Source organism: Vigna angularis, chromosome 7 (assembly GCF_016808095.1).
Source record: "Vigna angularis cultivar LongXiaoDou No.4 chromosome 7, ASM1680809v1, whole genome shotgun sequence".
Classification (NCBI taxonomy): Eukaryota; Viridiplantae; Streptophyta; class Magnoliopsida; order Fabales; family Fabaceae; genus Vigna; species Vigna angularis.
In genome coordinates, this window is record NC_068976.1 from 2,300,838 (window position 1) to 2,327,795 (window position 26,958).

Below are 26,958 nucleotides of genomic sequence, written 5' to 3' on the forward strand. Positions count from 1 at the left end.
AACCCATCGACGAACCATCTTTTTCAACAATTTTAGGTTCACCTCTAAAGGATCTACAATTTCTAAACACCACTCACTACAAGAAAAAAGTGACTTACATACAGCAAAAATCCGTATATAAGACCCAAAATCCGTATATATTCTGTGTTTATATACGGATTATATACGGACAAAAATCCGTATATAATACCATCGTAGCTAAGTTTACATACGGATAAATCCGTATATAATTTATATACAGAAATTATATACGGATTCATCCGTATATAAGTTATATACGGATATTTCCGTATATAGGTTATATACGGAAATATCCGTATATAACTTATATATGGAAATATCCGTATATAACTTATATACGGAAATATCCGTATATAATTTCCGTATATAAGTTATATACGGAAATATTCGTATATACGTTATATACAGAAATATCCGTATATAACTTATATACGGAAATATCCGTATATACGTTATATACGGAAATATCCGTATATACGTTATATACGGAAATATCCGTATATAACTTATATACGGAAATATCCGTATATACGTTATATACGGAAATATCCGTATATAACTTATATACGGAAATATACGTATATAATTTCCGTATATAAATTATATACGGATAAATCCGTATATAAGTTATATACGGATAAATTCGTATATAACCTATATACGGAAATTATATACGGATATATCCGTATATAATGGTTTAACAGGAGCTAAATAAATTCTCTGTATATAGCAGTTCCCCATCCACAATATAAAAGCAGACCTGGACATTATAGTTAACATTCATCATTGTTACAAGCAAACCTGGATACATTGCACATTGACATATAAATTTAATAAGGTTTTCAAATACACTTAATCCACAAAGAAAACATTGTATATGAATACATAAATATTGTATAATGTACATATAACTGCAACATTTGGTAAGTTCATAAACAGATTGTAGTTGTGGTTGTAAATAAGTTCAACAGTAATGGAAATAAGTTCTATAAAATGCCTAATAATACATGTAATCATCATTTCCATCTTGTGGTTGTTCATCTGGTGGTTGCTGGTTTGGTGGTTGCTGTTCTGGAGGTTGCTGTTCTGGAGGTTGCTGTTCTGGTTGGACTATATTGGGTACGCCATTTTGAACTTGAGGATTTTGAAGGTTTAAAAATTGTTGTGCAGTCGCGGCTGCTGAAGCCGGAAGGAATGGCAGGAGGACGCCAATAAAGCCTTCAATATTTTGAAGCTGCTGACCATATTGTTGTAACTGCGATTTCAGGTTAAGAATTTCTTCTGAATTTTGAGGTTGAGCAGTAGAAGATGCCTGTGTCTGTTGGATGTAACTATCAACACAGTCATCTTGGGAAGTGACATTTCCAATGTCGTATACGCGTCCCTTGTATTTTCCACCAGCAGCCTCTAACCAACATCGGTTTCTCAATCTTTCCTCCTCCACAGGGTCTAGAGGAGATGTTGAGACACCAACAGATGCAGTCTCAGATCTAATTTCAGAAAATTTTGCAACAAATTGTTCCTGTTAAATGAATAAATATTATCATTACACATGAGGTTTAAAAAACGAAATTTTATAATGTGATAGAGTTAGTAGAAACTTACATGGGTCCGCCTAGACCTTTCGTCCACAAATTCTCCTGTTGATTGACGAATATGTGTCTGTTGAAATATTTCATCAACATGCACAGACCGACCAAGCTCTTGTGACTGCAAACAAAAGGAGTTGTTAATAAATATTTGTAAAGTTTATGATTACAAATATAAGAAAAAAAATGTACAAGTTATATACCAAACGAATAGCATGCTCATGCACGCTTATAGATCCTCCAGTGTGCAAACAACCACCTTTTTCAGATGTCCGATTCTTCTTTGCCGTTTCACACTTTTGTCTATAAAGTGGCATGTTCCACTTTTCCAAAAGAGCATTCCAAGTATCGTCCCCCAGCCAATCAGGTCTTTTTCCTAGAGTTCTAGCTTTTTTATACATCTCTGAGAGTCTATGAGATGCCTTGGTGTGAAAATTTTTTTTGACCTTTTCCTCATCTTCAGGCTTCCATGAAACCCTTCTCTGTTATATTAGAAATAATAGGTTTGAATAAGTAAACAAGTTCAAAGTATAAATTAAATGAAGGACATCAACTATTGACTTCTAACAGGATTAGGAATGAAAAGTGTTTACCTTAAAACGTTCGAAGAAGACATCTCTGGTTGACTTAGGGATTGCACCCCATGTTAGCCATGGCTCATCAAACTGTTCCTTGATGGTGGCTGTGATTGCCTTGGATGCAGTTTTTGTAGGATAAAACCTAAAACAAAATTAAACTCAAACATTACAATAATATAACAATGAATTGTGTATATATTAATTGATTTATTTTTTTTTCTTACCCTCCTCCAACGGGTGTAATCATTGGACGACTATTGGAACATTCTTCCATGTTATTGGCGGCTGAACTAGAATGTGGATATGCATCCTCTATACCCGGTGATGGTGCAATATTTCTGGGAGTTGATGGGTTAGAACCAACATTGGGAGAGAGTGAAGCCTGAAGATAAGGAGGTACTTGGTATGGAGTGGGTGTCAAGCCAGGCACTTGTATTGGAGGTGGAAGAGATGTACCAACAGAGGTAGGTGAAGATGTAGGAACTTGATGTGGAGTGGGAGTGAAGGCAGGAACAACTAATGGAGGTGGAATAGATCTACCAGTAGAGGTAGAGGTAGGTGTATTTGGTTGACTGGTTGAACCAATTTCATTATTGAAACGTGTCATCAACTTGACTACGTAAGATTTCTTCCCCTTGCCCTTATCAGAATTTCCTGAAGGTGGAATAGGAGGGCCAGAAGGACCTGATGCCATATTCTTGAACATAATATATATTTGTATACAATAGAAGAAAAGAAAATTTAGAAATAGTACAATCAGAGATAAATGCAATAAAACTCTATTCTGTAACCAACTTGTGAGATAATATAATAATGTGATTGTGATAAAGGTATTTGGCAAGAATTTTTCAGCAAGATAATATAATATTGTGATTGTGATGTGTGGAACTTTGTAGAACATATGAAATCACGTTAATAGTTTTTCACAGTAGTTTTCACAGATTAGTGTACACTTCACATTCATCCAGCAGCAGATATGGACAAACTCAAGTTAAGAAGACGTGCAGAATGGTAGAAAGACAATGCTTTCATTTGAACCAAAACAATTAACATTTTCTGTAAGTTATATTAACATTTTGGAATGCAGATTTGACCACTAATTTATCTTTGATAAAATGCTGATAAATTTCAAAGTGTTTAGTTTTATCATGTTAAATAGGATTATGGGCTATGCCAATAGCAAATTTATTATCACAGTAAAGTTGCATTGGTTCATCCCACTTTATTCTTAAGTATTCCAAGATGATTTTCAACAATGGTAATTCACAGAACCCTTGAGCCATTGCCCAGAACTCTGCTTCAGCACCGAATTTTGCTACCACAATTTACTTTTCCCAATGAATGGCACCATCTGTGGTATCTGCCAAGGCACCTGTAATGCCACAGCACTGCAACACCCATGGCAGAACATCCCATGTTTTTTTTTTCAGTTTTAAAATCCCTTTTAAGGGGTACTTTATTCTTTAAAACATATCGGACCCCCATTTCATTTTTGTGTTCACTCTTTCTCCCTGGTGTTTAAATGTGAAACCCTGTCTTTTCTATTGGGAACTACCTAAGCAAGCAACTCTGGAGACCTTCTCTAGTGACCACCAGTCAACGGCAACTTAAGTGTGGCTATACTTGTTCTTCATCTGTTTGCACTCTGTTTTATCAAAGTTAAAGGATTTAGTTATGTTTTAGAAACTCAGAATTTAGTTGTCTTTTAGAATTTCATGTTCTATGCTTTTTTTATTAAACCTACGATGTTCCCAAGTTTTTTTCATTTATAGAGAAATGTCATTGCCTCCAAAGCATTCTTTTGAGACTAATGATATTTTATTGGATTTTAGCATAAGGTTCTGCTGTTTCTTTGATATATTTTTGCCATTTACTCTTTAGATTTTGTACACTTTTTTATCATTCATCACAGCTGTCCATAGGCCGTCACACCATCCACCATGTATATGGTGATCTTTTTCCTCATTGTTACGAGTGTAAACAAGCAAAACTATTCCAGAACTGTTCAGACTATACTTATTAAATACTTGTTTAATTTTGTTTGTAAGTTATATTAACATTTTCTCAAACACTGGCACTCAAATTCTGAAGTGCAAACCAATAACACAGACAACAGTTTGAAGTTTATCAGAAAAACAATGAACATCTCTAAGGCTTAAGTTGTATCAAGGTTATCAGCAAAGTTGAGAAAGATTGAAGATATAGAAATGATTAGTCATAGCAATTGAACTGTCATCCCAGCCAGAGACAATTAAGTAAGATTTGAGTAGGATGACTGCAATGCAAGGAGAAAAAAAATTGTAACATACAATGAGAAATTGCTAGGTAGACAAAGTGACAACGAACAACTCTGTAAAATCCTTTCGGAAATGGAGTAGATTACTATGGACATTTTGCAAAAGCACAATTATCTTCCTTTCCTTTTCTTACTTTCTCTTGTTCACATAACATGCAAATGAATGGAGATTGGGTTGACTCTTCTAATAAAGATGATTTAGAACAACAAATGTTTTGCTTATTGAGAAAAAGGTTCGTTGTAATATTCAATCCATTCCGAGATTAAATTTGCATGAATTACATTTGCACACACTTCAGACATAGTCAAGGAACGCAAAGACCCACTGAATGAGACACAGAACACATCAACAGAGGAAGTTAATATAATTGAGTTTTCCAGAACTTCCATTTCCAAATATTCTGGGCAACAGGAATGTTTATATGGTTGAATTCTAATACATCCAAATAAAGAACATTAAACTAAATTATCCCATTTGTTTAAATTGGCCAGAAATTTTCCCTTGCTTGCCCATGCCTCAAACTTTTCCTCAAGTAAAGGGGAAAATATGTAGAAAAAATAGCAGAAAAAAAGGGTATTGAAGGCTTTCTTCAGCAGCAAACCCAGAAAACAGTTTGCAAGAACAAATGCAGCAGAAGCCAATACACCCAGAAGAGTTTGTTTTACTGTCCTTAAAACAACTCACATAAACATCACAGAACACACAGAATTACAGAAATTGATATCTGGGTGTTGTAGCTAGAAATATGTACAAGAGAAAAAACCAGTAAAGGAATCTCAGAAATGACAGAGAAAAGAAGAAGGGAAGGTGCAATGGAGAGAGACAGAAACAGAGAGGAAGGTCTGAGTATGTGACTTCTTGTTGTATTGTACAAGAAGTAAATGTCCAGCTTTTATGGGAATATGAATATAATATTGCATATATGATGGTGAATGTAGACTTTTCTTTGCTTTGCTTTTAATTTTTCAAATCCCCATCTTCAGCATTGGGAAATTGGTCTAAAACAGTATCTACTAATGAGATAACATCGATGGCCATGGAGGGAAAAAAAATCAAGGCCGAAACTCAATAGATCTCAAAAGAACAGGTGAAAGAATATGTTTGAAAATTCTGTACTTACTGTTTTTTTTTTGTTTTAACTGTTTTACTGTTTCTATCAAACACTTTCTAAATTAATAAAGTTAAATAAATAATGAGCAATACACCCTAACTCTTAAGATTGTGGAGAACATTATAATAAAGCGACAAAAATAAGGAGCAATACACCCTAACTCTATTCAGTGCTAGAACTATGAAATTCATCTTCATTGTCATCTTCACCCTGTCCTTCTGCATTGTATTCTTCTGATTCCGTTGTATCTTCATCTATTTGCCCTTGAAATGATGAAATATTGTTAGGGTCAACTTCTTCAAGACCAGCTTCTACATCTTGTAATCGGACCACTTCTTCAACTTCAATGATGTCATTAACATGTGACATTTCCTCCACTTGGTATGGCACATCGGCTTCTACATCATTAGAATCAATGCGACCTCTAGGCTTCGTTTTTATCGCAACACACCAACCTCGTTTGTCCGTGCGTGATGTAGGATATGGTACATAATACACTTGTTGTACATTGTGTGCAATGATAAAAGGATCAAACAACACATATCTTTTATCCATTCGAATATCCACAATGCCATACTTTGAATCCACCCTTGTACCTACTCTCGATGGATCAAACCAATCACAATAAAATAATACAATTTTCTTTTCAGTGGTTGTTGAATTGTATTCCAACTCATAGATGTGTTTAATGACACCATAAAAATCATCTTGACCTCCTTCTGTTAGGCCTTTAACATGAACCCCACTATTTATTGTCCTCTTGCCCTGACTCCATGCATGGGTATGAAATTTGTATCCATTAGCAAAGAAGGTGTGCCATTCCTTTACACACCTTAAAGGACCAAGTGATAAATCTCTAAGATGTTGGTTTCTCACACTTAAAGGATCGTTATGAACCTACAACCATTCATGATATGAAACTATTCAACAATGGAATCTTAAAAAATTAAGGAAGAAATGAATGTGTAAGATTGATAGGAAGTCGTACTTTTTGCCTGAACCACAATGGGAAATTAGCATGTACGTACGTCGAACTGTTTGACTCAGATAGTTGATAGACATGTAAGAATGAGCTGTCGACATGTACGTCCAGATTAGGTCAAAGAAAATTAATTATATCAAATGAAAGAATTGGGAAATATAATTTATTTTGGAGGCTTACTGAAGGTAAGGTTCAACTTCATTGCAATTGATCAATACATGAACATGAGCTGATCTCAATTCTTCATCACTTAACCAATGTGTTGATTCCCTTCCAGAATGACGGCCAGGTTGGTTAAACACTGATAATGTTGTCGTAAAGCTTTCTATTTCAATGTGTACTTCATTTCTATTGCTTTGTGGTGTTAACATGAAGTTTTTGAAATAGTGGGAACAAAAATGAGTTGTTTCTCTGTGTAAGTATGATGCGCAAATAGATCCTTCAACCCTAGCCTTATTCTTTACTGAACGTTTAGCATATCCCATGAACCTACAAATTTCAAATTGATGTGTTAGGGTTTTTGAATTATGCCTGGTAAATTGAACAATAACATGTCATATGGGTACCTTTCAAATGGGTACATCCACCTATACTGGACTGGTCCACCAAGTCGTGCCTCATATGGAAGATGGATAGGGAGATGTTCCATAGAATCAAAGAATGAGGGAGGAAATATTCTCTCCATCTTGCACAAAATGATGGGAATGTTTTCTTCCATCTTCGCCAGGTCTTCCTTGTTCAATGTTGTAGAACACAAATCTCTAAAGAAATGACTTATCTCTGTAATGGGATTAAGAACATGAGCCGGTAAAGAACTAAACGCTATAGGAAGTAAGCATTCCATAAACACATGGCAATCATGACTTTTCATCCCAATGAGCTTTCCCCTATTCACATCAACACACCTTGACAAGTTAGAAGAATATCCATCAGGCATCCTAAGACCTTTTACCCAATGACAGACTTGTTTTATTTGGTCTGTTGATAGTGTATAATTTGCTTTTGGTCTATACATGTTTCCATTGCTATGACTTTTAAGCTCCAAATCTTTTCGTCTACAGTACAAACCTATATCCATTCGGGCCTTGTCATTGTCTTTTGTCTTCCCCGCAACATTCATCACAGTATTAAAGATGTTGTCAAAGAAATTTTTTTCAATGTGCATGAAGTCAAGATTATGCCTTAACAAATTATCCTTCCAATAGGGTAGATCCCAAAAGATACTTTTTTTCGTCCAATTATGCCACTCACCGTATCCATCAATTCTTGGTGCACCGTTTTCAGTTATTTTAGGATAACCATTGATTCTATTCCAAACTTCTGGTCCTATAAGATATGGTGGTGCGTCATCCATCTCCACTTCCCCCTTCTTGAAAGCATTCCTATTCCTCCTAAAAGCATGGTCTTTTGGTAAAAACCTCCGATGAGAGTCAAACCATGAATTTTTTGCCCCATGATATAATCTAAAAGCCTTTGTATGCTCCATGCAATGTGGGCATGCTAGTTTACCATGAGTGCTCCAGCCGGACAACATACCATAAGCAGGAAAATCATTAATTGTCCACATTAGCATGGCCCTCAAAATAAAGTTTTGTTTCCTTGAAATATCATATGTTACCACACCCGTCCACAGCTTCTTCAATTCGTCTATCAAGGGCTCTAAGTACACATCTATGCCAACCTTTGGATTGAATGGCCCGGGAATGAGACATGTTAAGAACATGTAAGGTTTAGACATGCACATTTCAGGAGGAAGATTATAAGGAGTGACAATAACTGGCCAACATGAATATGGTATATTTGATGCCTGTACATATGGGTTAAAACCGCCAGAGCATAAACCGAGTCGAACATTGCGTGGCTCGATACCAAAGTCAGGATATACTCTATCAAAGTGCTTCCAAGCCTCTCCATCGCATGGATGACGCAAAACACCATTCGTCGACATGTTCTGATAGTGCCATGTCATTTGTCCTGCAGTTTGTGTTGAGGCATACATTCTTTGTAGTCTGGGAATTAATGGCAAATAGAACATTGATTTCATAGGAACTTGTTTGCTAGTAGTTGCTCTCGTGTTACGTGGTTGATATCTTGGCTTTCCACAAAATTTGCATTCAAGCAAGGCGCCATCATTCTTACCATATTCATTATCATAGAACAACATGCAACCATCCACGCAACAATCAATCCTCTGCGATTGTAATCCCAACTTTGATACACACTTTTTTTGCATCGTAGTATGTTTTAGGCAAACCTGATTTGATGGGTGTTGCATCCATAACCATTTTTGCAATAAAATCTATGCCTTGGTTGGGAATATTCCAATTTGACTTGCAAGCTAATAGTCTGACACACATTGATAATTTCGAGTCTGATGCTCCTTCATACAACGGCTGGTTTGCATCCAACAAAAAATTAAAAAACCTTTGTGTTTCTTCATTCGGAGCCTCTTCAATGTTATTAGAAGTAGATGCTTGTCACGACTCATTTTGCCTAAGAGCATCATGCACCATGTCTTCCATTGTTTGAAATTGGTTAATTTGACCACCTTCCGTCTCTACAGCCATCGAACTTTCATGATTCTGTACATGATCTTCTGGCAATCTTTCCCCATGATCCTCCCAAATGAAATAATTAGGCTTGAAACCGTTCTTGTAAAGGTGAACCTTTACAACTCTTTCGTGCAGAATTTTTGTACAATCGCACTTTAAACATGGACATCGAAGACCCCCGTCTCTACGATAACGTTCTTGCTCACAAGCTTTACTTATAAACTCTTCAACACCCAATACAAAAGACTCTTTCAAAGCACCTCTTCCTCTATGACACCTATCGTACATCCATGAACTATTTGGTTGAGCATCATCCATGTTCTGTACATAAATCGATTACAAAACAATTAGCCAACGGTTAATACACGTCTCCATAGTAGGACACGTGCCCTATCAAATGGCTTCCTAAACAATAACCTAAATTAATTTAGGTCCTCTTCTCTACACAATATCTTTATTTTGTTTTTCAACATGTCTCTATCTTAATACTTGTTTTGTACATGTAAATCACTATGTACAATGTTATTGTTTTATATTAATCACTATGTACAATATTGTTTTAAGCTTTCAAGATAGAAGGATATTGGCCAACCTACAAGTTGAGCTAAAACTTTCACTACAACCTACCATAATTAAAGAAATATCAAATTACAGTAAATAGTGCTTGATGTGTTTAATTGTTTAGCTAAATAATTTTAATTAAAAATTCAACATTTAAAGAACTAAATAACCCTCCTAATATGTTACATACAGTTGCATAAGCATACATTTGCAAAAGGACAATTATTTGAAGGTTTAGGTCTTACTAGGACCTTTGGTTGATTGTCAAAATGACTTGTTCTATTCTGGATTGCTGGTACTCAGCGCAACTACAAAAGAAAAAACATCCCATATCAATTTATAATTAAGTAATAGAGGGGCATTCAACTAAAAAATTCTTAAGTCTAGGTACGCTAAAATGTGCTTAATGAGTCAAAACATGTAAAATGCATGGAATGGAGTAATTCGGGGTTCACACATCATTAAAGAAAGATGATAAAATGCTCAAAACAGTACTGGAATAAGAAAAATGTTAAATCAGTGGTGATACCAAATTTGAGATCAAACTAGTCAAAACTAGTGTTGTTGGTGGATTGTTGCTGTATTTTTCTGCACAAATTGGCCATAACAAAGTCTGATTTTGATTTCGGATAATTCTGAGCTATTTCATAGGTTGAACAAGTTTAAAATGGTGTTTAAAAGTTCCTACCAGATTTCAATTAGTAATATCTTGGCCTAAGTGCAGACTTCTGTCTTAAACCATAATATTTTGAGTTATATTAGGAAGTGGCAAGGTCAATTTGAGTAGCAATCTGTTTTTAACTCATTTCAGAGTTTTAACACGTTTCAAATCACTAATTAAAGTTGCTGAAGTGATTCATTTAGAGTTTAAGACACTTATGTGGAAATTTGAGTTTCAAACCACCAAAACCAAGCCAATATTCTGGTGCAGTGTTGAAAACTGAATCTGTTTTCATGAATGTACTTTGAAATCCAATTTTCTTGCTTTCTTAATCTGTTCTACAACCTTACATTAGGATCCATTTGAGTGCCTACTTCTGTTGTAAACCTTTTTTTATTGCTTTTGAGCTTTTGGCCTCTTAAATTGTGAAGTTGAAGTAAAATTTTGGTGTTGAAAAACTAACAGAATGGAGTGTTTGAAGTGATGGTTGGTCATGAGAGAGTGGAAATGAGAAAGAACAGGAGGAGGGGGACATAAGGGGGTGAAGAACCAATGTAAGAAGAGATAGTTGGGGTGGCATGGGAGCAAGGAAGACCATGACCATCCATTGACAAGGGAAGCAAAATGAAGGCTGGGAGAGAGAGATAGACAAAGTGGAAGGGTGACGTTGACAACTGGGGATTTAGATATACATACACATAGATAATATTTAGATTTTAATTATCATTACCACTGTAACAACTCATTGCAGTTCATAGTAAATATAATTCATCTGGTGTTTATGTTTATTTTGAAAAACTGTGGATTAAGCAAGAAAAGAAAAGAAAGATTTTTTATATAGTTGTTGTTCTATTATTGATCTTAAAGAAAGTAGAAAATAGTTGTTTAGTTGTTATATTATATAGAGCTTACAGACACAACAGTTTTCTTAGTTCTCACATTTTGCAAGAATTCTCATTGTATTCAAATTGAGAAAAAGGTTTCTTACATCAAGGAAACAGTAGTCTGCTTCTTTGATTTCCAAGAGATCAATGAAGAGTCAACAAAAACTCAAAAGCCAATGATAGACCTTCTGGTATCCAAACAGCATGCTCAGCTGAATTGGCAAAGGCCGAGATTCTAAGGTCTGATGAAGCAAAGAAGAACAAGCCATGAGCAGGGGATCCATTGAGGTAATGAAAGATTCTTTGAGCAACATTGTAATAAGTATCAAGAGGTTTGCATAGAAATTGGCTGAGTTGTTGTACACATAATCAATATCTTGCTTGATGATGGTGAGGTAAAAAGGTTTGCCAACTAACTGCCAGTAACCAGCAGCATTACATAAAACTTGTCCATGATTTGCCATAAGTTTAATAGAAGGATGAGAAGGAGTGTTAGTAGGTTTAGAACCAATCAAACCACTGTCATCGAGAAGTTCAAGAATATATTTTCTCTTATTCATGTGAATTCCAGATTTGGACCTTGTAATTTCAAGACCGAGAAAGTATCTTAAAGATCCTAGGTCTTTGATTTAAAATTTGGTATCTAAGATGTGCTTAAGATGATTAATTTCTGCCATATCATTGCTAATTAAAACAATATCATCCACCTAAACAAATAATGCAGTAATAGAAGTAGAAGCAGATTTGACAAACAAAGCTTGATCTGCAGAAGATTATTCGTAATTAAGAGAAAGAAGAGTAGCAGATAAGGTACTATGCCATTGTCAACAAAGGGGAAGTAAACTAGGAGGAGGGACAAGATGAATTTGTCAGAAGCGGCTGCAGCGGAATGGTTAGCGTGGAATAACAAACCAAGAGGGGGGGGTGAATTGGTTCTTACTAAAAACGTGTGCCTTAAAAATTTCTACTCAATTAAACTTACTTAGCAGATAATAAAGACAATAAAGTAGAGTAAGGTTGAGAGAAATTTGCACAGATGATTTTATCCTGGTTCGGATCTTACCAATCCTACGTCCAGTCGCTTATCTCAAAACAAGATAAACAGTTTCACTAACACAAAACAATTACAAACTACAATCACAAAGATACAATTTGTAAAAGTTTAGAAACCACCTCTCTTGATGCCACAAGAGATGAGACAACACCTCCTTTGAATCTTCACAAAGGATGAAACACTTCCTCCGAATACTTCACGAAGGATGAACACCTCCTCCGAATACTTCACGAAGGATGAACTTCCTCTTCCAGACACCTCCTTAGACACACCAAGGATGAACCAGCTATTCCTCTATCACCATAGCAGTATATCACCAACTCTACAGACAGAGTTTCCTTAGCTGAGCAAGAGCACACAATTCTCAAGAGTTTCTGAGTATTTGAGCACAAGGGAAGAGTTTCTCAAGTTCTTGTTGAGAGGAAATGCGAGTCTATTTATAGACTCATCCAAAGACTCTTCCATTTTTCGTTTTCAGCCTTTCTTACTGTGTTAATCGATTAGCTACAGTGGTTAATCGATTAACACTCCAACGGATAGTCCAACGGGTCTAAAAATGGCTAGTTTTTCAAACGGTTACTGTGTTAATCGATTAACACCCTCTGTTAATCGATTAGCGTTAATCGATTAACACCCTCTGTTAATCGATTAGCTACAGTGTTTTGCTACAGTACATTGCTACAGTAATGTGCTACAGTATTGTGCTACAGTAATTTTACAAAACACTTTCTTTTTCTAATCTAAGTCCTATACATATTTCTAAGAGTATTACAAAAGCTTTCCATAGCAATACAAGTCTTCATAACATCTTGAATCTTGATTTCTTCTTGACTTGATTTGGACATCATCAAAACTTCATTTTCATAATTTTGCTAACAATCTCCCCCTTTTTGATGATGATCAAAAACTCCTTGATTTAAAGCTTTTGGTAATAATCTGTATTTAAAACACAACTTATGGAAGAAAGAGTGCATTAGTGAATGAGCACAAATAGCACAAATAGGCAAATAAGCTTTAAACATTTTCTCCCCCTTTTTGATCATAATTAAAAAGTTGTGTTTGATGTTCTCCCCATAAGATAATACTCCCCCTTAATAAAAGCATGTATGCATATTATCTGATACCAATTGTCAGAAGCGGCTGCAGCGGAATGGTTAGCGTGGAATAACAAACCAAGAGGGGGGGGGGGGGTGAATTGGTTCTTACTAAAAACGTGTGCCTTAAAAATTTCTACTCAATTAAACTTACTTAGCAGATAATAAAGACAATAAAGTAGAGTAAGGTTGAGAGAAATTTGCACAGATGATTTTATCCTGGTTCGGATCTTACCAATCCTACGTCCAGTCGCTTATCTCAAAACAAGATAAACAGTTTCACTAACACAAAACAATTACAAACTACAATCACAAAGATACAATTTGTAAAAGTTTAGAAACCACCTCTCTTGATGCCACAAGAGATGAGACAACACCTCCTTTGAATCTTCACAAAGGATGAAACACTTCCTCCGAATACTTCACGAAGGATGAACACCTCCTCCGAATACTTCACGAAGGATGAACTTCCTCTTCCAGACACCTCCTTAGACACACCAAGGATGAACCAGCTATTCCTCTATCACCGTAGCAGTATATCACCAACTCTACAGACAGAGTTTCCTTAGCTGAGCAAGAGCACACAATTCTCAAGAGTTTCTGAGTATTTGAGCACAAGGGAAGAGTTTCTCAAGTTCTTGTTGAGAGGAAATGAGAGTCTATTTATAGACTCATCCAAAGACTCTTCCATTTTTCGTTTTCAGCCTTTCTTACTGTGTTAATCGATTAGCTACAGTGGTTAATCGATTAACACTCCAACGGATAGTCCAACGGCTCTAAAAACGGCTAGTTTTTCAAACGGTTACTGTGTTAATCGATTAACACCCTCTGTTAATCGATTAGCGTTAATCGATTAACACCCTCTGTTAATCGATTAGCTACAGTGTTTTGCTACAGTACATTGCTACAGTAATGTGCTACAGTATTGTGCTACAGTAATTTTACAAAACACTTTCTTTTTCTAATCTAAGTCCTATACATATTTCTAAGAGTATTACAAAAGCTTTCCATAGCAATACAAGTCTTCATAACATCTTGAATCTTGATTTCTTCTTGACTTGATTTGGACATCATCAAAACTTCATTTTCATAATTTTGCTAACAGAATTGGCAAAAGCTAGGCTTTTAGATGATGACATTTTCCTGGGTAAAGTTATAGATAAACCTAGTAAATTCATGACGGGACATTGTAAAGAGGACAAGGATGTTTTTTGATGAGGCAGAGAAAGGAGTTTCAGAGCTGAACCCTGCTAGCAGATGGCCAGTGTGGGCATCCACAAAGTCAGTTCAGCTAACATGCACACTAAGTACAACAAAATCTATCTAAGGGTAATCTAAAAATCCACTAAGTTGTCTAAAACAGTTTTTAATGTTCATCTAACACAACTAAGAAGTACTTCTTTAGGTGAAATTCAAATCAAATTTACAACGAAAAGCCAAACAATTTAAACTACTACTAAACTAAGTCAGTGAAATCTATCAATTTAAGACACTACACTAATAATGGTCTAAAAACAACTAATTAGCACAGGAAGTGTTGATCATCAATATCATCAAGACTAACGTCACAAAGTTGTGGTGATGCCAAGTTTTTCTAAATTTTATCTAAAATAGAGTGGCACTTCTAAATTACTTCTAAACATTTAACAGTAGTAGAACTTGGTGGAACATCCTTCAACACCACATAACCAGATTTGGAGCTAAGACTATCTCTTTCAGCTGCTGCCACTGAAAACAGTGGCAAGTTCTAGTAATTGTAATGCTTTTGTTTACAATTATGATTTGAAAACACACATATAACTTGAGGGATGCATTATCTTGAGGGATATTAATTTTATTTTAGATATTGGTCATGCAGAATATATTGTTTTGGTTTATCTTGAGGGATGCATTATCTTGAGGAATCATTACTCAGGCTCTTTTCTTTGCTTTGAGATATCATATAACAACATAGTATTAATTTGCCTGTTGTCATGGACAAACAATGATTGATTAGCATAATGAATAGATGAGCAGTATAGTGTGACTTAAGGAAATTTACCCTTCATCTTTTGACAAAATTCTTTTCTTTTGGGCAAAAATACATGCCCTGTGGCAGCAGATTTCCAGACTCAAAGTTTTGAATTTATACCACTCCACCCAATTCTACCCACATGATCAGGAAATGAATTATATCTTAGTTAGGAAATGAATTATATCTTATTTTAACTTATGCTTCGGCAAGGTTGAGGACATTGTTAGTATACATTTTGCGTGTTAGTGGTCTATTGTTAAGAATATTTGTTCATGTCATCTTTGGTATTCTATATGATCTACGAAGCATAAATTTTGCTAATATTTTTGTGTGGTTATTGTGTCAGTGTTGTCTCTGTTTGTGTTCCAACCTCGTCACATTCAACAACTTGAACTTCATCTCTGGCTTAATATTATTTTGCTTAAATTTTTTATTAGTTTCTCCATCATCCTCTATATATTCTTAATCACTGAAATCTTTTACCTTTGTCATTGTTGGACTGCTTTATTATTAGTAAATTTGTTGATTATTGGGAAGTTATTTGAGACATTGGATTCGGCATATTGATAGTACGTTATTTTTCTTGTTATATGTGGTTATTTGACTTCAAATTGTTATGACAGGTTTCTTACTGCTAACATGTAACCTTATTTCATGTAATGAAATCATACAATACTTCCCTATATACCCAACACAAATTCAACAGGATTTCGAAACCTAATTAATCAAAGAAACAATGATTAAAAACTCAGAACACAAGACAGTAAAGGATAACGATGAACAACATGTGAATTGAAGACAACTAATAACAGCCATACAGATCAACACAACACTGAATCAAACAAAGACAGAATTGTAATAGTCCAAAGGAACTCACTCACCTTTGCTTCCTTCACTAAGGGCCTTCGTAACTCCAAATAGTATATGTCTTCGTCCTTAATACGAGTAACAATCTTCTTAAACCGCCACACAGTACCCTCAATGGATGCTTCCTAACACTCCAACCACAGCTTGGGAGCCGAACCACAAATATGTAAAAAAAAACCAGATTAGGGTTCGACATTTTCACTATTTAAGGATTTCATCAATTGCTCAAAATTAGGATTTAATTACCAGATGAAAGTATTCTTTCCAACACCGAACCGAACCGAACAATGACGCCCAACAACAGTGTTTGATGAAGGAGACAGCTCGAGAGAGAGGATGAAGAACCAGAGCGCGATGGACAACGAAAGTGGAAAGGGCTCGAGACAGGGACAACCACAGCTCCAGGCTTCGACAAAGAAAGCAATCAATAAAACAAGCTCAAAGCTTCCAACTCGCGATGGTCAAAAGATCAAAATGCTACTGCCACACTGCAACTCAGCTGCGACAGCTCAATGAAGAAAAGCAATCTCGTGATTGGGAGAATCGAAGGACAAGCAAGAGGGAGCATTTTAGGTTTTCTGGAGAAAGAGCTTTGTCGAGAAAGAAAGGGGAAACATTTCGAGAGAGAGCACATAGCATTTTAGGCAGACTTTCAATTTTTTAATTTTTTTTCCTTATATCCGTATGTATTATCAGCCGGTAAGATTTTAACCATTTTACATATGGATTTTATATACGGCAATTCCGTATGTAAATATTTTTTGTCATTATATACGGAATTTTCCGTATGTAGCTTATCCGTATATCACATCCGTATATAATAAATATATTATATACGGATCTGAATCCGTATATACTGATCCGCAGATAACTGGCTAATTTCTTGTAGTGACTTAAACAGAGTTTGTAAAATGCGCATCTTATGTGTCGCTACCAGTAAGGAGTTCATGTTGGCAATGTACGATGTATCTATCCAAGCTCGAAGGCGCCACTATAAAACAGTTTCCAAATCATAACAATCAATTCACTTGTCAAAAACAACAAAGAAAGCGTTCATGTTTACGGTCTACTTACATTGTTATTACAGGATTCCATTTTAAACTCCAATAATAGCGTCTGTCAAATATTCACCTACAATACCAAAGGCTGATAAACTTACTATTACTCAAACTCCTTTAACACATAGATTACACAATCTAACTCACAATAAAAACGGGAAAACGAAACAAGCTTGTGGGTAAAAGAGCGGGATTTTTCGAAACCAGCTTCGCATCCAATGCCAATATATGTGGGTAAAAGAAGTATTTCTCCTCTCATTTCAATCAGTAAAGAAATCTCCACCGTCACTGCTCTCCACCGTCACTGCCCTCCACTGCCGCTGCCCTCCACCACCGTTGCCCTCCACCACCGCTGCTCTCCACCACCGCTACTTTCCACCGCTGCTCTCCATCATCGTTGCTCTCCACCGTCACTGCCCTCCCGCCGCTGCCCTCCTGCCGCTGCCCTCCCGCCGCTGCCCTCCACCACCGCTTCCCTCCACCACCGCTGTCCTCTACCACCGTTCTCTCCACCACCGCTGCCCTCTACCACCGTTCTTTCCACCACATTGAAACGATTAGAAACATTTATCTTACAAATCTGAGAATTGCAGAAAAACTCTCCATGATTCACTATAATTTTAACTATTGAAAATAAATTGGTTGTTTGATACTTTGGAAACTAGTTTGTTACTCGCGTGATGCCGTTTTGGTGGTGGAGTTCGTGGAAATGGAAAAAAAAATTTACACAGCGACGAAGGAAGAGGAAGAAGATGAACCAGGTTGCGACATTTACCGACGGATTTACCGACGGCCAAAAGCCTTCGGTAATTACCGAAGGATTTACCAACGGCCAAAAGCCTTCGGTAATTACCGACGGCCAAAAATCCGTCGGTAAAGTTTACCGACAACGTTTTTACCGACGGTATTTTGGCCATCGGTAAATGCTAATTACCGACGGATTTTATACATTACCGACGAATTATGACCGTCGGTAATTTCAATCATTCTTGTAGTGAAGCACATACATAAATGGCGAAACAATAAAGGGAAAAACACGGCTTTTCCATCAAAAAACCATAAATGGCGAAACGAATAAAGGGGAAAACACGGCTTTTCCATCAAAAAACCATGGTCAAATCTCCAAAAAACGAAAGCGAACAACAACAACATACAATATACCTTGCGAATAACAGTCAACCCAACCAACCAAAGAACCAGGGCGACAGGCAAAAAACCACTCCTTTCAAGAAAATGTGACAACGCTTACCCCTTCAATACACTTCCTCCCAACACTTCAATGGTGGACGGAGATAAACGACTTCAATGCCGGACTTTAGTAGTTGCAAACACGATTTCGGAGGTCAACAAAGACCATCTCGGTGGCGTCGCCAAAGTTCAGAATGGTGGAGGCAGAGTTTGGGAGTTCATATGATGGACCCAGAGTTTCGAATGAATAACTTGGACACAGACAGTTTCGGAAAGAGAATGGGTTTCTTAGGCGCGAACTCGCGAACAGGTTATTCCAAAAATGCCCTCCAAATCAGGTTTTCTCCTTTTTAAAATTGCAATTAAAACAGCCAATCAAAGCAACCCACGTGTCGTTGTTAATTTGTTGTCAAATGGGCGTTTTCGAAGAAACGTTTTCCTAAGATAATATTCTTTTATAGAACCGCGTTGTGAGGTGAACGTAGAATCAAGGGAGTGTCGAAAAGACGTGTTTTAAAAGACGTGTTCCAGAAATTCTTCTGCAGCATAGTACAACTCATTTTTCGTTTTTTTGTGCAAAGGGATCTGCTTGTTCTAAGCCACCGCAAGTTTTGGCTTGTAGCTGCAGATGAGAAGGAACCATATGCCAAGTTGGGTTCTGCTATATACAAAAGTTATTGAAGGTATCGAAATAAAAATGTAACTCCAGGTCTTCGAAATCCTTGTTCTTTTTACTCATTCCCGGACAGAGCAAAACCACTCCCAGTACCAGAAGGAATTCAAAATGTTAAGCGTTAAGGAGTTAGTTGAATCCAACAGCGTGAGGTCTGTTCCCTCCAACTACATCAGCCTTAAAAGCCCCGAAGATTCCATGTTGTATGAAACAGAGAATATTCCTACCATTGATTTTTCTCAACTCACCTCTTCCAATCCCTTCGACCGCTCCAAGGCAATCCAACAACTCGGCTATGCATGCCGCGATTGGGGTTTCTTTATGGTATTAGTGCATATTTAACCTTAAACCTTGCATATTTTAACTTGTTTACACGTGCATGTCGGAGTTTCTTTGCATGTATGAAACTTTCGTTGTCGTGCTAACTTTGAACTTCTTTATATAGCTAATAAATCACGGTGTTTCGGAGACACTAAGGGAGAAGATGCTTAGGGCAACGCAGAGCTTCTTTGATCTGAGTGAGGAAGAAAAAAAGGAGTACGCAGGAGAGAAGGTGCTTGATCCAATAAGATATGGGACAAGCTTCAATGTGATGGTGGACAAGGCACTTTTCTGGAGAGATTTTCTCAAATGCCATGTTCACCCTCACCTTAATGTTCCTTCCAAACCCACTGGTTTTAGGTATACAAAAACAAATTCTACATTCTACACTTTCTTTTTTTCAAATCAAACACCACCCATTTAAGACAATTCAAGACAAGTAAAGGGTTAAAAGAAAAAATACCTCAAAAAATATTTTTTGATACTAATTTTTTTAGCTCTAAAAAAATTTCTAATTCTTTTTTAATATTAATTAATTTAAGCCTCTAAAATCATTGTTTCAAAAAAAATTTAAAATGAATTTTAAAATAAAATTATAATAAAATATTTAACTTTTAAATTTGTTTTAGATATAGCAAATCCTGGATTAGTATAAAAGTAGTAGAAAATAATACGGGTAGTGATTTGTTGATTGAATATTGTTTGCAGTGAGATTGTGGATGAATACATAAGAAAGAGCAGGGAAGTTGTTGGAGAGTTGCTGACAGGAATATGTGGAAGCTTGGGCCTTGAAGAAAATTACATACATGAAAAGTTGAATGTAGAGTTGGGGGCCCAGATGCTGATTGCCAACTTTTACCCACCATGTCCTAAGCCTGAACTTACAATGGGCCTTCCTGCACATACAGACCATGGGCTTCTGACTCTTTTGCTGCAAAACCAGTTTTGTGGGCTTCAAATTCAACACAAGGGCAAGTGGATTCCTGCCAACCCCTTACCCAACTCCTTTCTCGTTAACACTGGAGATCACCTTGAGGTAAAACAAAGTTCACAATTCACATTAAAAAAAAATACTAAATGTCTTTCATAACAGATATGTCAGAGTAATAAATAAGATAGTTTAATTACATATTGTTTTGGATAAGTGCAATATCATGGTATTTAATATGTCGATATTGCAACTAGCTAATCATCATTAACAAATTTAAATACCTTTAAAAAATGTGTGATCAAAATAAAATTATTACTTTAGAAAATATTAATTTGTGAACAATGGTTTAAAATTTAATTATATAAATTTTTATTTTTTTATTTTTTTATATATAAATAACTTTATTTTTCTTAATATTTGATTATAGAATTTTACTTGAATTATACTTTAAATTTATTTCTTTTGGAATTTATATTTTAAAAATTTACTTTAGGGGTTAAATGTATTTTTTGTTTATAAATTATTATTACATTGTTTTGTCCTAAACTAAATACATACATATGTTGTCCATGTATTTTGTGAAAATTAAATAAAACATTCTTTCTAACAAATGATATATAGATGTTATATTATAATTTATGGTTGAACTTCCTTTTATTACATGAACTATATTATAACATTTAATTGTTTTTTAAGAGGATATTTTACTACGACTTTTATAATATATATATATATATATATTTGTTTAAGAATAAAATATAATTTTCAATAATAACTTAAAAATATATATTTAATTCTTATATTTAATAAACTTATTTAAAATTAAAAAAAAATATATAAGTGAATATTCGAATAATCGTGACTTTAAAAAAATCTACGAATATTTTTAGCAAATATCCAATTTGTAATAATACTAGTAACGAGATAATTTCTTTTAATAGAAAGGAGGATGGATATAAGAACTATCCGAACTCTATAGTCAAGATCTCTTTCCATTTCTAATTAATTAAAATTTATATTTAAAATTTATATGTATGATGATGGTCTTAAATTGTCACAAATTTTATCTTATTTAATAGTATATTATTTAAAACAAAATCATATACTTTTATTTTCCAACTATTACTTTCATGAGATGAGTTTCAAATACAGGGAAAAGGTTGATATTGAATTGCGATCATAAAATTTTGTTAAGTTGGGTGCAAAAGTAATTGTTAGCACTTATATTCAAAGGCAAAAGAGAGTAGAAATTATTATTATTATTAGTAAAACTCTAAACTGATTTAAATTTAAAAACAAATGAGTGGATAATCTTCTGTGGTCAGATACTGACTAATGGGAAATACAAGAGCGTCCTTCATCGTGCAGTAGTGAACACAAAAGGCACAAGAATTTCCATTGCCACAGCACACGGAGCTCCGCTTGATACTATTGTGGGTCCTGCACCAGAGTTTATTGACTGTGATAATCCAGAAGCATATCGTGCCATTAAATATGGAGATTATATACAGTTTCAGCAAAGTCATGAACTCCACAGAAGGTCCTGCTTGGATCGTATTCGGATTTGAATGAAAAATGGTTGGGTAGCATTGTCTCAATTATTTTGTGCTTGTGTTTCAACATTTAGTTTCTATTTTAAAACTTGTACATTTGGGATATGATTTATATATGTGTAGGTCAAAATGCTTGCTGCACCAACTTGTCCATCCAGTTCAATAAATTTTATATTTTAAAATATGAAATATAATTTGCTAATATTTTTATAATATAATTAATATATTTATGTTTGATTTTTCTACATGTAAAAATAAGATTATTTGGTTTAAAAAATGAAGAATTTGTCTTTTAATGTAATTCCAAAAATATTTAATAAAAATGTAAATTTTAATAAATATATTATTATAATATTTATATTAAAATTTAAATTCAGTGTCAGTTTGGAAAGAACAAAATTACTTCTTTTAAAAAATTAGAATTAAATTGAATCAAAATAACAAATATAGGAAATAAGATTAAATTAAACATAAGACATTGGGTGTGTGGTATTGACACATTTGTCTACCGCAAAATTAAATTCTGATTTTCCTTTTAGATGATGGCCCTATTCATGAGAATGATTAAATACATGTTCTCTTTTGGATCGAGACTTTCCACATGGTAATGGTCACTGAATCCTTTTAGATAAAGACCATATTATAAGAAAGGCTTAATACCACTTTTGGTCCCTCCAAAGAGCGGTTGTGTTCAAAATGGTCCTACCTTTTTTAAAAAGTAACAAATGATCCCAATTTTTGAAAAAACGAGTCAAGTTAATCATTTTTGTTTACGGCATCAAAAATGAAACGGTGTAGTTGCCCCCTGCACAAAACTTAATAACATGTCAATTTTATGTGATTGTGTGGCAGTGTTAGGTTTATTGATGTGTAAAATTAAAATTGGGAGAAAATAAATTGAGTACGTGGCAATGTACTGTGAGAGAGGTTAAAAAAAAGAGGGGCTTAGGGTTAGAATGAAAATCGCGATTTGGGATTAAACATTGTGGTGAAAGTTGTGTTGAAATTGGGGTGAGTGTTTATCTCGTTGAGGCGGAAGGTTTTCTCATTCTTATCCGTATCAAATTTGAAGGTTTCCTCTAAAGGGTTTTAGTAGCCATTAATATTTGTTTTGTCCCATTTGGAGGATGAACATGACATACACGAGATTGTTTTTTTTTGTTTAAAAGATGTCAGCTTTGATTTCGTCTAGGTTAAGCCATTTGGTTTCCAAACTGAAACTGAAGCTGAGAACATAAGCAAATCTAATAAGGTTAAGCCATTTGGTTCACCCAGTGAGAATCTCAAGAACAAAGGAAAGCCCTTTGACACTAATGAAAAGAAGAAGAAAGCATTTAGGGTTGTAGAAAAACAACAAATGGAGTTTTCCCCTTTTGCTGCAAAGTCATTTTCAGAACTTGGGCTCCCACATGTGTTGATTGAGAGGCTAGAGGAGGAGTGTTTTACTGTTCCGACTAAAGTTTAGTCTGGTGCAATTCCCTCCATTCTGAACAACTGTGTTGATCAAGTGTAGACCCAAGCTTAAATTCAGCAAAGACTGAGCATCAGTTAATCATTGTTTCTTTAACTGTGCCTTTTTTTTATCACAATTTTAATCTTAGTGTCACGCAACTCTCACACAATAAGATAAATTGGGCACGTCATTAAGTTTTGTCCAGAGGACAACTGTACCGTTTAAGTTTTGATGCCGTTAGCAAAAAGGATTAACTTGACCAATTTTTTCAAAAGTTGGAATCATTTGTTACTTTTTAAAAAAGGTAGGACCATTTTGAACACAACCTCTCTTTCGATAGACCAAAAAAGATATTAAACCTGTAAGAATTCTAAAAGAAAAAGTTTATTTTATTAGGACCCTCCACATAGTAATGATCAAATGAATCTCTTAGATAGAAACCTTTTTTTTCAAAAATGGTTAAATTTCGTGTTTTATTGTGTATTGAGACCTTTTCAGACACAACCCTTTGTGTGGGAATGTTAAAATTTATGAGTTCTATTTTCGGATCAATATGTTCTACATGGGAATAGTCATCGAATGCTTTTGGATAATAGCTCTCTCCTCGAGAATTTTCAAATTCCATTTTTTTAAGGCTTAATATCCTATTTTGTCCCTAGTTTCGCTCGCAAATGTCAAATTAGTCCATCTTTTAAAAAATTCGTCAATTACGTCCTCACTTAATAAAATTTGCATCAATGAAATCTCTTCCGTTAAATCCGTACAAACTGTCGGAACAATCGGTACCGTTATAGAGTTGCGCAGCGGAATAAAATATAGATAGTGGAAAGCGTGTAACGATCACAACACAAGTTAAAATAATCAGTTTCAAAAATTGATTTTCTTAGTGAACTTTTATCGAACGGTTGATGTGCTAAGAGTTTAGGGATAAAGAAAATCAACACAGAATTTTTATCCTAGTTCGAATCAAAAGATTCTACGTCCAGTCGTTAATCACTATAAATAGTGATTAACCTTTTTCACTAAAAATATGGTTTGCAGATTACAATCAGATAATCAAAATAAGCAAGGAATAGAAAACACATTCCTTCGACAAACGAACGGAAGAACCTGCTCAGCCAACTTGAAGAGAACCGCTCCGACCTTTGACACACTAAACGCGAGCTTCTCCTATTCACAAGACCAGGCAAGAGCACTCTATCACTTTGAGAACTTCCTCAGACAAACTGTATTCTCAAAATGGCATAGATCCTTTTCACTCACAGAGAGCTTCCCTTAGGCACAAAGCTCTAATACTCTCAATTGAAAAGTTCTTTCTAAGAGCTGTGAAGACCTCTATTTATAAGCCTAGTTTCGTGCATGGTCAAAAACTGAAAAGACATCTCCCAACTGCCACTGATAATCGATTATCAAAAGTGATAATCGATTATTTGTGTCCGTTATGGGTTTTTCAAAAAAGTGATAATCGATTATATGATGTGATAATCGATTATTCCTGTATGACTCTGTGATAATCGATTATTGTCATTCCATAATCGATTATTGCAGTTAAAAATGCAAGTTTACAAAGTTTACAAGAATTTCCTAATACATTTAATCTCTACAAATTGCTTTTAACTAATTCTAATATCTTCTTCAACTAAAACTTCTTGCAGCATCATCAAAACAAATTTCTTCAAGATTTACCAATACTCCGTATTGGTAACAATCTCCCCCTTTTTGATGATGATCAAAAATACCTTCTTGTTAAAAGCATTTTTAATTTCCTGCACAGATTTCATACTTACAAACATGTTAGTAATAACTACACTACTTAAATTAGAAGTTTTCTCCCCCTTTTTGATCATAAACAAAAAGTAAAAAAGTGGAAAAACTCCCCCTCAAATTTTTCTCCCCCTCAACAAAAGAATTGATGCATTTCAAAACAGAAATAAAATTGAAATTTCATAACATGAAAGAACAGAATACCTTAGGGTATAAGAGAAACAAAAATTCAACTCTAATTAAGAAATACAAACAGTATTAATTAATCCATAAATAGAGATAAAAAAAAAAGATATCTAACAAACTCATATATCTTCCCCTGAATGTAATAATCCCCTTTTAAAAACAGACTCTCAAAAAGATTTTAAAAAAAATAGTTTTTTTTTTTTTTTTATTTTTTTTTTACGCTGTGACTTAAGATAATCGATTATTACTTTAAATAATCGATTATGTGCGAGCCAAATTGTCGAAATCTAAATTTTTGAGAAAGAGATAATCGATTATTACCCTTGGTAATCGATTATTTACGTTAATTTCCGAAAAGCACAAATTTGGGCCAAATTTTCAACTTAAGACACATCTAACATTCATAAATTATTTCAAAGCTCTTTAAAAAATACCAGGATACCAAAGAGTCTTCTTTTCCTTTTGAAAAATTAACCTGCAAAACAAAACAATAGAGTTTTGGTCCCCATAATCTCATTTGGGTCCTTTGAGGTTAGAGACAATGTACTTTATAACAGGAATCCAAGCATATTTTCCATTTGGAACATCAAAATGTTTAATTCTACATTTATTCGAAGTGTGTCCCTTTTTCATACAATAAAAGCATGTGACAACATTTGGGTTTCTATAAGACACAATTCCTTTTTCAACCCATACCCTACGGGTTCTTTTAATTTGGTTCTTACTTTTAAAAACACTTTTGTTTTTATAAACCCTTTTAACAGTTATAGGCATTTCAACATTATTATTTCCAGTTGCAACTTCAAGAAGATTTTCAAGAATATCAATATCAAGCATATGACTCTTACATGAAAGACATTCAACAGGATGTTCAACATTTGAAGACTCTTTCATTTCCAAGTTGCAAATTTTATTTCTCAAACTTACTTCCTCATCTAATGCCTTCTCATATTTAATTCGCAATTCTTTAAATTCCTTTTTCAAATTTTTATGAGCAGCATTCAATTTTTCAGATTCATCAAGCAATTCAAGAAAAGCTTTTTGCAAATCAAATTCACTAGATTCAGAATTAGAACAACTTACTTGGCTTGCAGTATCATCAGCATTAGCTGTCAAACATAAGTTGGCTTCTTCAACAGAATCACTTGAACTAGAGGTGGTTGATGCATTATCCTCCCAAGCAATGTGAACCTTCTTTTTCTTGTGAATTTTCTTTTCTTTTGTTTCTTTACTTCTTTTGTTGCTTGAACAATAAGCTTTCACATGGCCTCTTTCACCACATCCATAACATTTGAAGCTCGAAGAGGAACCTTGATAGTCCTTCTTTTCCTTCAAGATTTTACTTTTAGATGATTTATCGTTGGCCATCAAGCACAGATTTTCTTGCTCATTAGAATCGCTTGAGCTTGAGGAGTTTGATGTAGAGCATGAGTTCGAACAAGTCAACTTAGCCACATTCGATACTTCATCATGAGTGACTCTTAAAAATTTCCACATTTCCTGAGCACTTTTATAAACACATACTTTGAAAAAATCATCAATGGTTAATGCAGATAAAATTATATT

General features: G+C 34.7%; 4 protein-coding genes across 4 annotated transcripts; 1 reads left to right on the plus strand and 3 right to left on the minus strand.

The window, feature by feature from the left end:
• Window positions 1-1,018: 1,018 nt before the first annotated feature.
• Window positions 1,019-16,417, minus strand: LOC128197793 (uncharacterized). The gene is made up of 6 exons (XM_052880588.1): window positions 16,280-16,417; window positions 2,413-2,885; window positions 2,204-2,330; window positions 1,814-2,092; window positions 1,627-1,731; window positions 1,019-1,543 (listed from the first exon to the last, which is right to left on the minus strand). Exons 2-6 carry the CDS (start codon window positions 2,880-2,882, stop codon window positions 1,019-1,021), a joined length of 1,506 nt encoding a protein of 501 aa, XP_052736548.1. The 5' UTR covers window positions 2,883-2,885; window positions 16,280-16,417.
• On the minus strand, window positions 5,654-7,011 carry LOC128197658 (uncharacterized). Its single transcript, XM_052879828.1, has 3 exons — window positions 6,759-7,011; window positions 6,585-6,669; window positions 5,654-6,493 (listed from the first exon to the last, which is right to left on the minus strand). Exons 1-3 carry the CDS (start codon window positions 6,947-6,949, stop codon window positions 5,759-5,761), a joined length of 1,011 nt encoding a protein of 336 aa, XP_052735788.1. The 5' UTR covers window positions 6,950-7,011; the 3' UTR covers window positions 5,654-5,758.
• Window positions 7,090-8,811, minus strand: LOC128197794 (uncharacterized). Its single transcript, XM_052880589.1, has one exon. It carries the CDS (start codon window positions 8,809-8,811, stop codon window positions 7,090-7,092), a length of 1,722 nt encoding a protein of 573 aa, XP_052736549.1.
• A 2,758-nt stretch (window positions 16,418-19,175) lies between the features above and the next one.
• On the plus strand, window positions 19,176-22,178 carry LOC108337143 (2-oxoglutarate-dependent dioxygenase 19). The gene is made up of 4 exons (XM_017573603.2): window positions 19,176-19,508; window positions 19,630-19,865; window positions 20,214-20,541; window positions 21,762-22,178. Exons 1-4 carry the CDS (start codon window positions 19,296-19,298, stop codon window positions 22,002-22,004), a joined length of 1,020 nt encoding a protein of 339 aa, XP_017429092.1. The 5' UTR covers window positions 19,176-19,295; the 3' UTR covers window positions 22,005-22,178.
• The last annotated feature ends 4,780 nt before the right edge of the window (window positions 22,179-26,958 follow it).

Excerpts from the sequence above, each read along its gene's own strand:
- LOC108337143 (XM_017573603.2), top strand. The coding sequence starts at position 19,296 with ATGTTAAGCGTTAAGGAGTTAGTTGAATCCAACAGCGTGAGGTCTGTT. Across the intron at positions 19,509-19,629 it reads GCGATTGGGGTTTCTTTATG|CTAATAAATCACGGTGTTTC; the intron begins GTATTAGTGCAT and ends TTCTTTATATAG. Across the intron at positions 19,866-20,213 it reads TCCAAACCCACTGGTTTTAG|TGAGATTGTGGATGAATACA; the intron begins GTATACAAAAAC and ends TATTGTTTGCAG.
- LOC128197658 (XM_052879828.1), bottom strand. The coding sequence starts at position 6,949 with ATGTTAACACCACAAAGCAATAGAAATGAAGTACACATTGAAATAGAA. Across the intron at positions 6,670-6,758 it reads GAAGTTGAACCTTACCTTCA|CTCATTCTTACATGTCTATC; the intron begins GTAAGCCTCCAA and ends ACATGTCGACAG. Across the intron at positions 6,494-6,584 it reads CATTGTGGTTCAGGCAAAAA|GTTCATAACGATCCTTTAAG; the intron begins GTACGACTTCCT and ends GAATGGTTGTAG.
- LOC128197793 (XM_052880588.1), bottom strand. The coding sequence starts at position 2,882 with ATGGCATCAGGTCCTTCTGGCCCTCCTATTCCACCTTCAGGAAATTCT. Across the intron at positions 2,331-2,412 it reads ATTACACCCGTTGGAGGAGG|GTTTTATCCTACAAAAACTG; the intron begins GTAAGAAAAAAA and ends ATTTTGTTTTAG. Across the intron at positions 1,544-1,626 it reads AAAGGTCTAGGCGGACCCAT|GAACAATTTGTTGCAAAATT; the intron begins GTAAGTTTCTAC and ends TTCATTTAACAG.
- LOC128197794 (XM_052880589.1), bottom strand. The coding sequence starts at position 8,811 with ATGCAAAAAAAGTGTGTATCAAAGTTGGGATTACAATCGCAGAGGATT.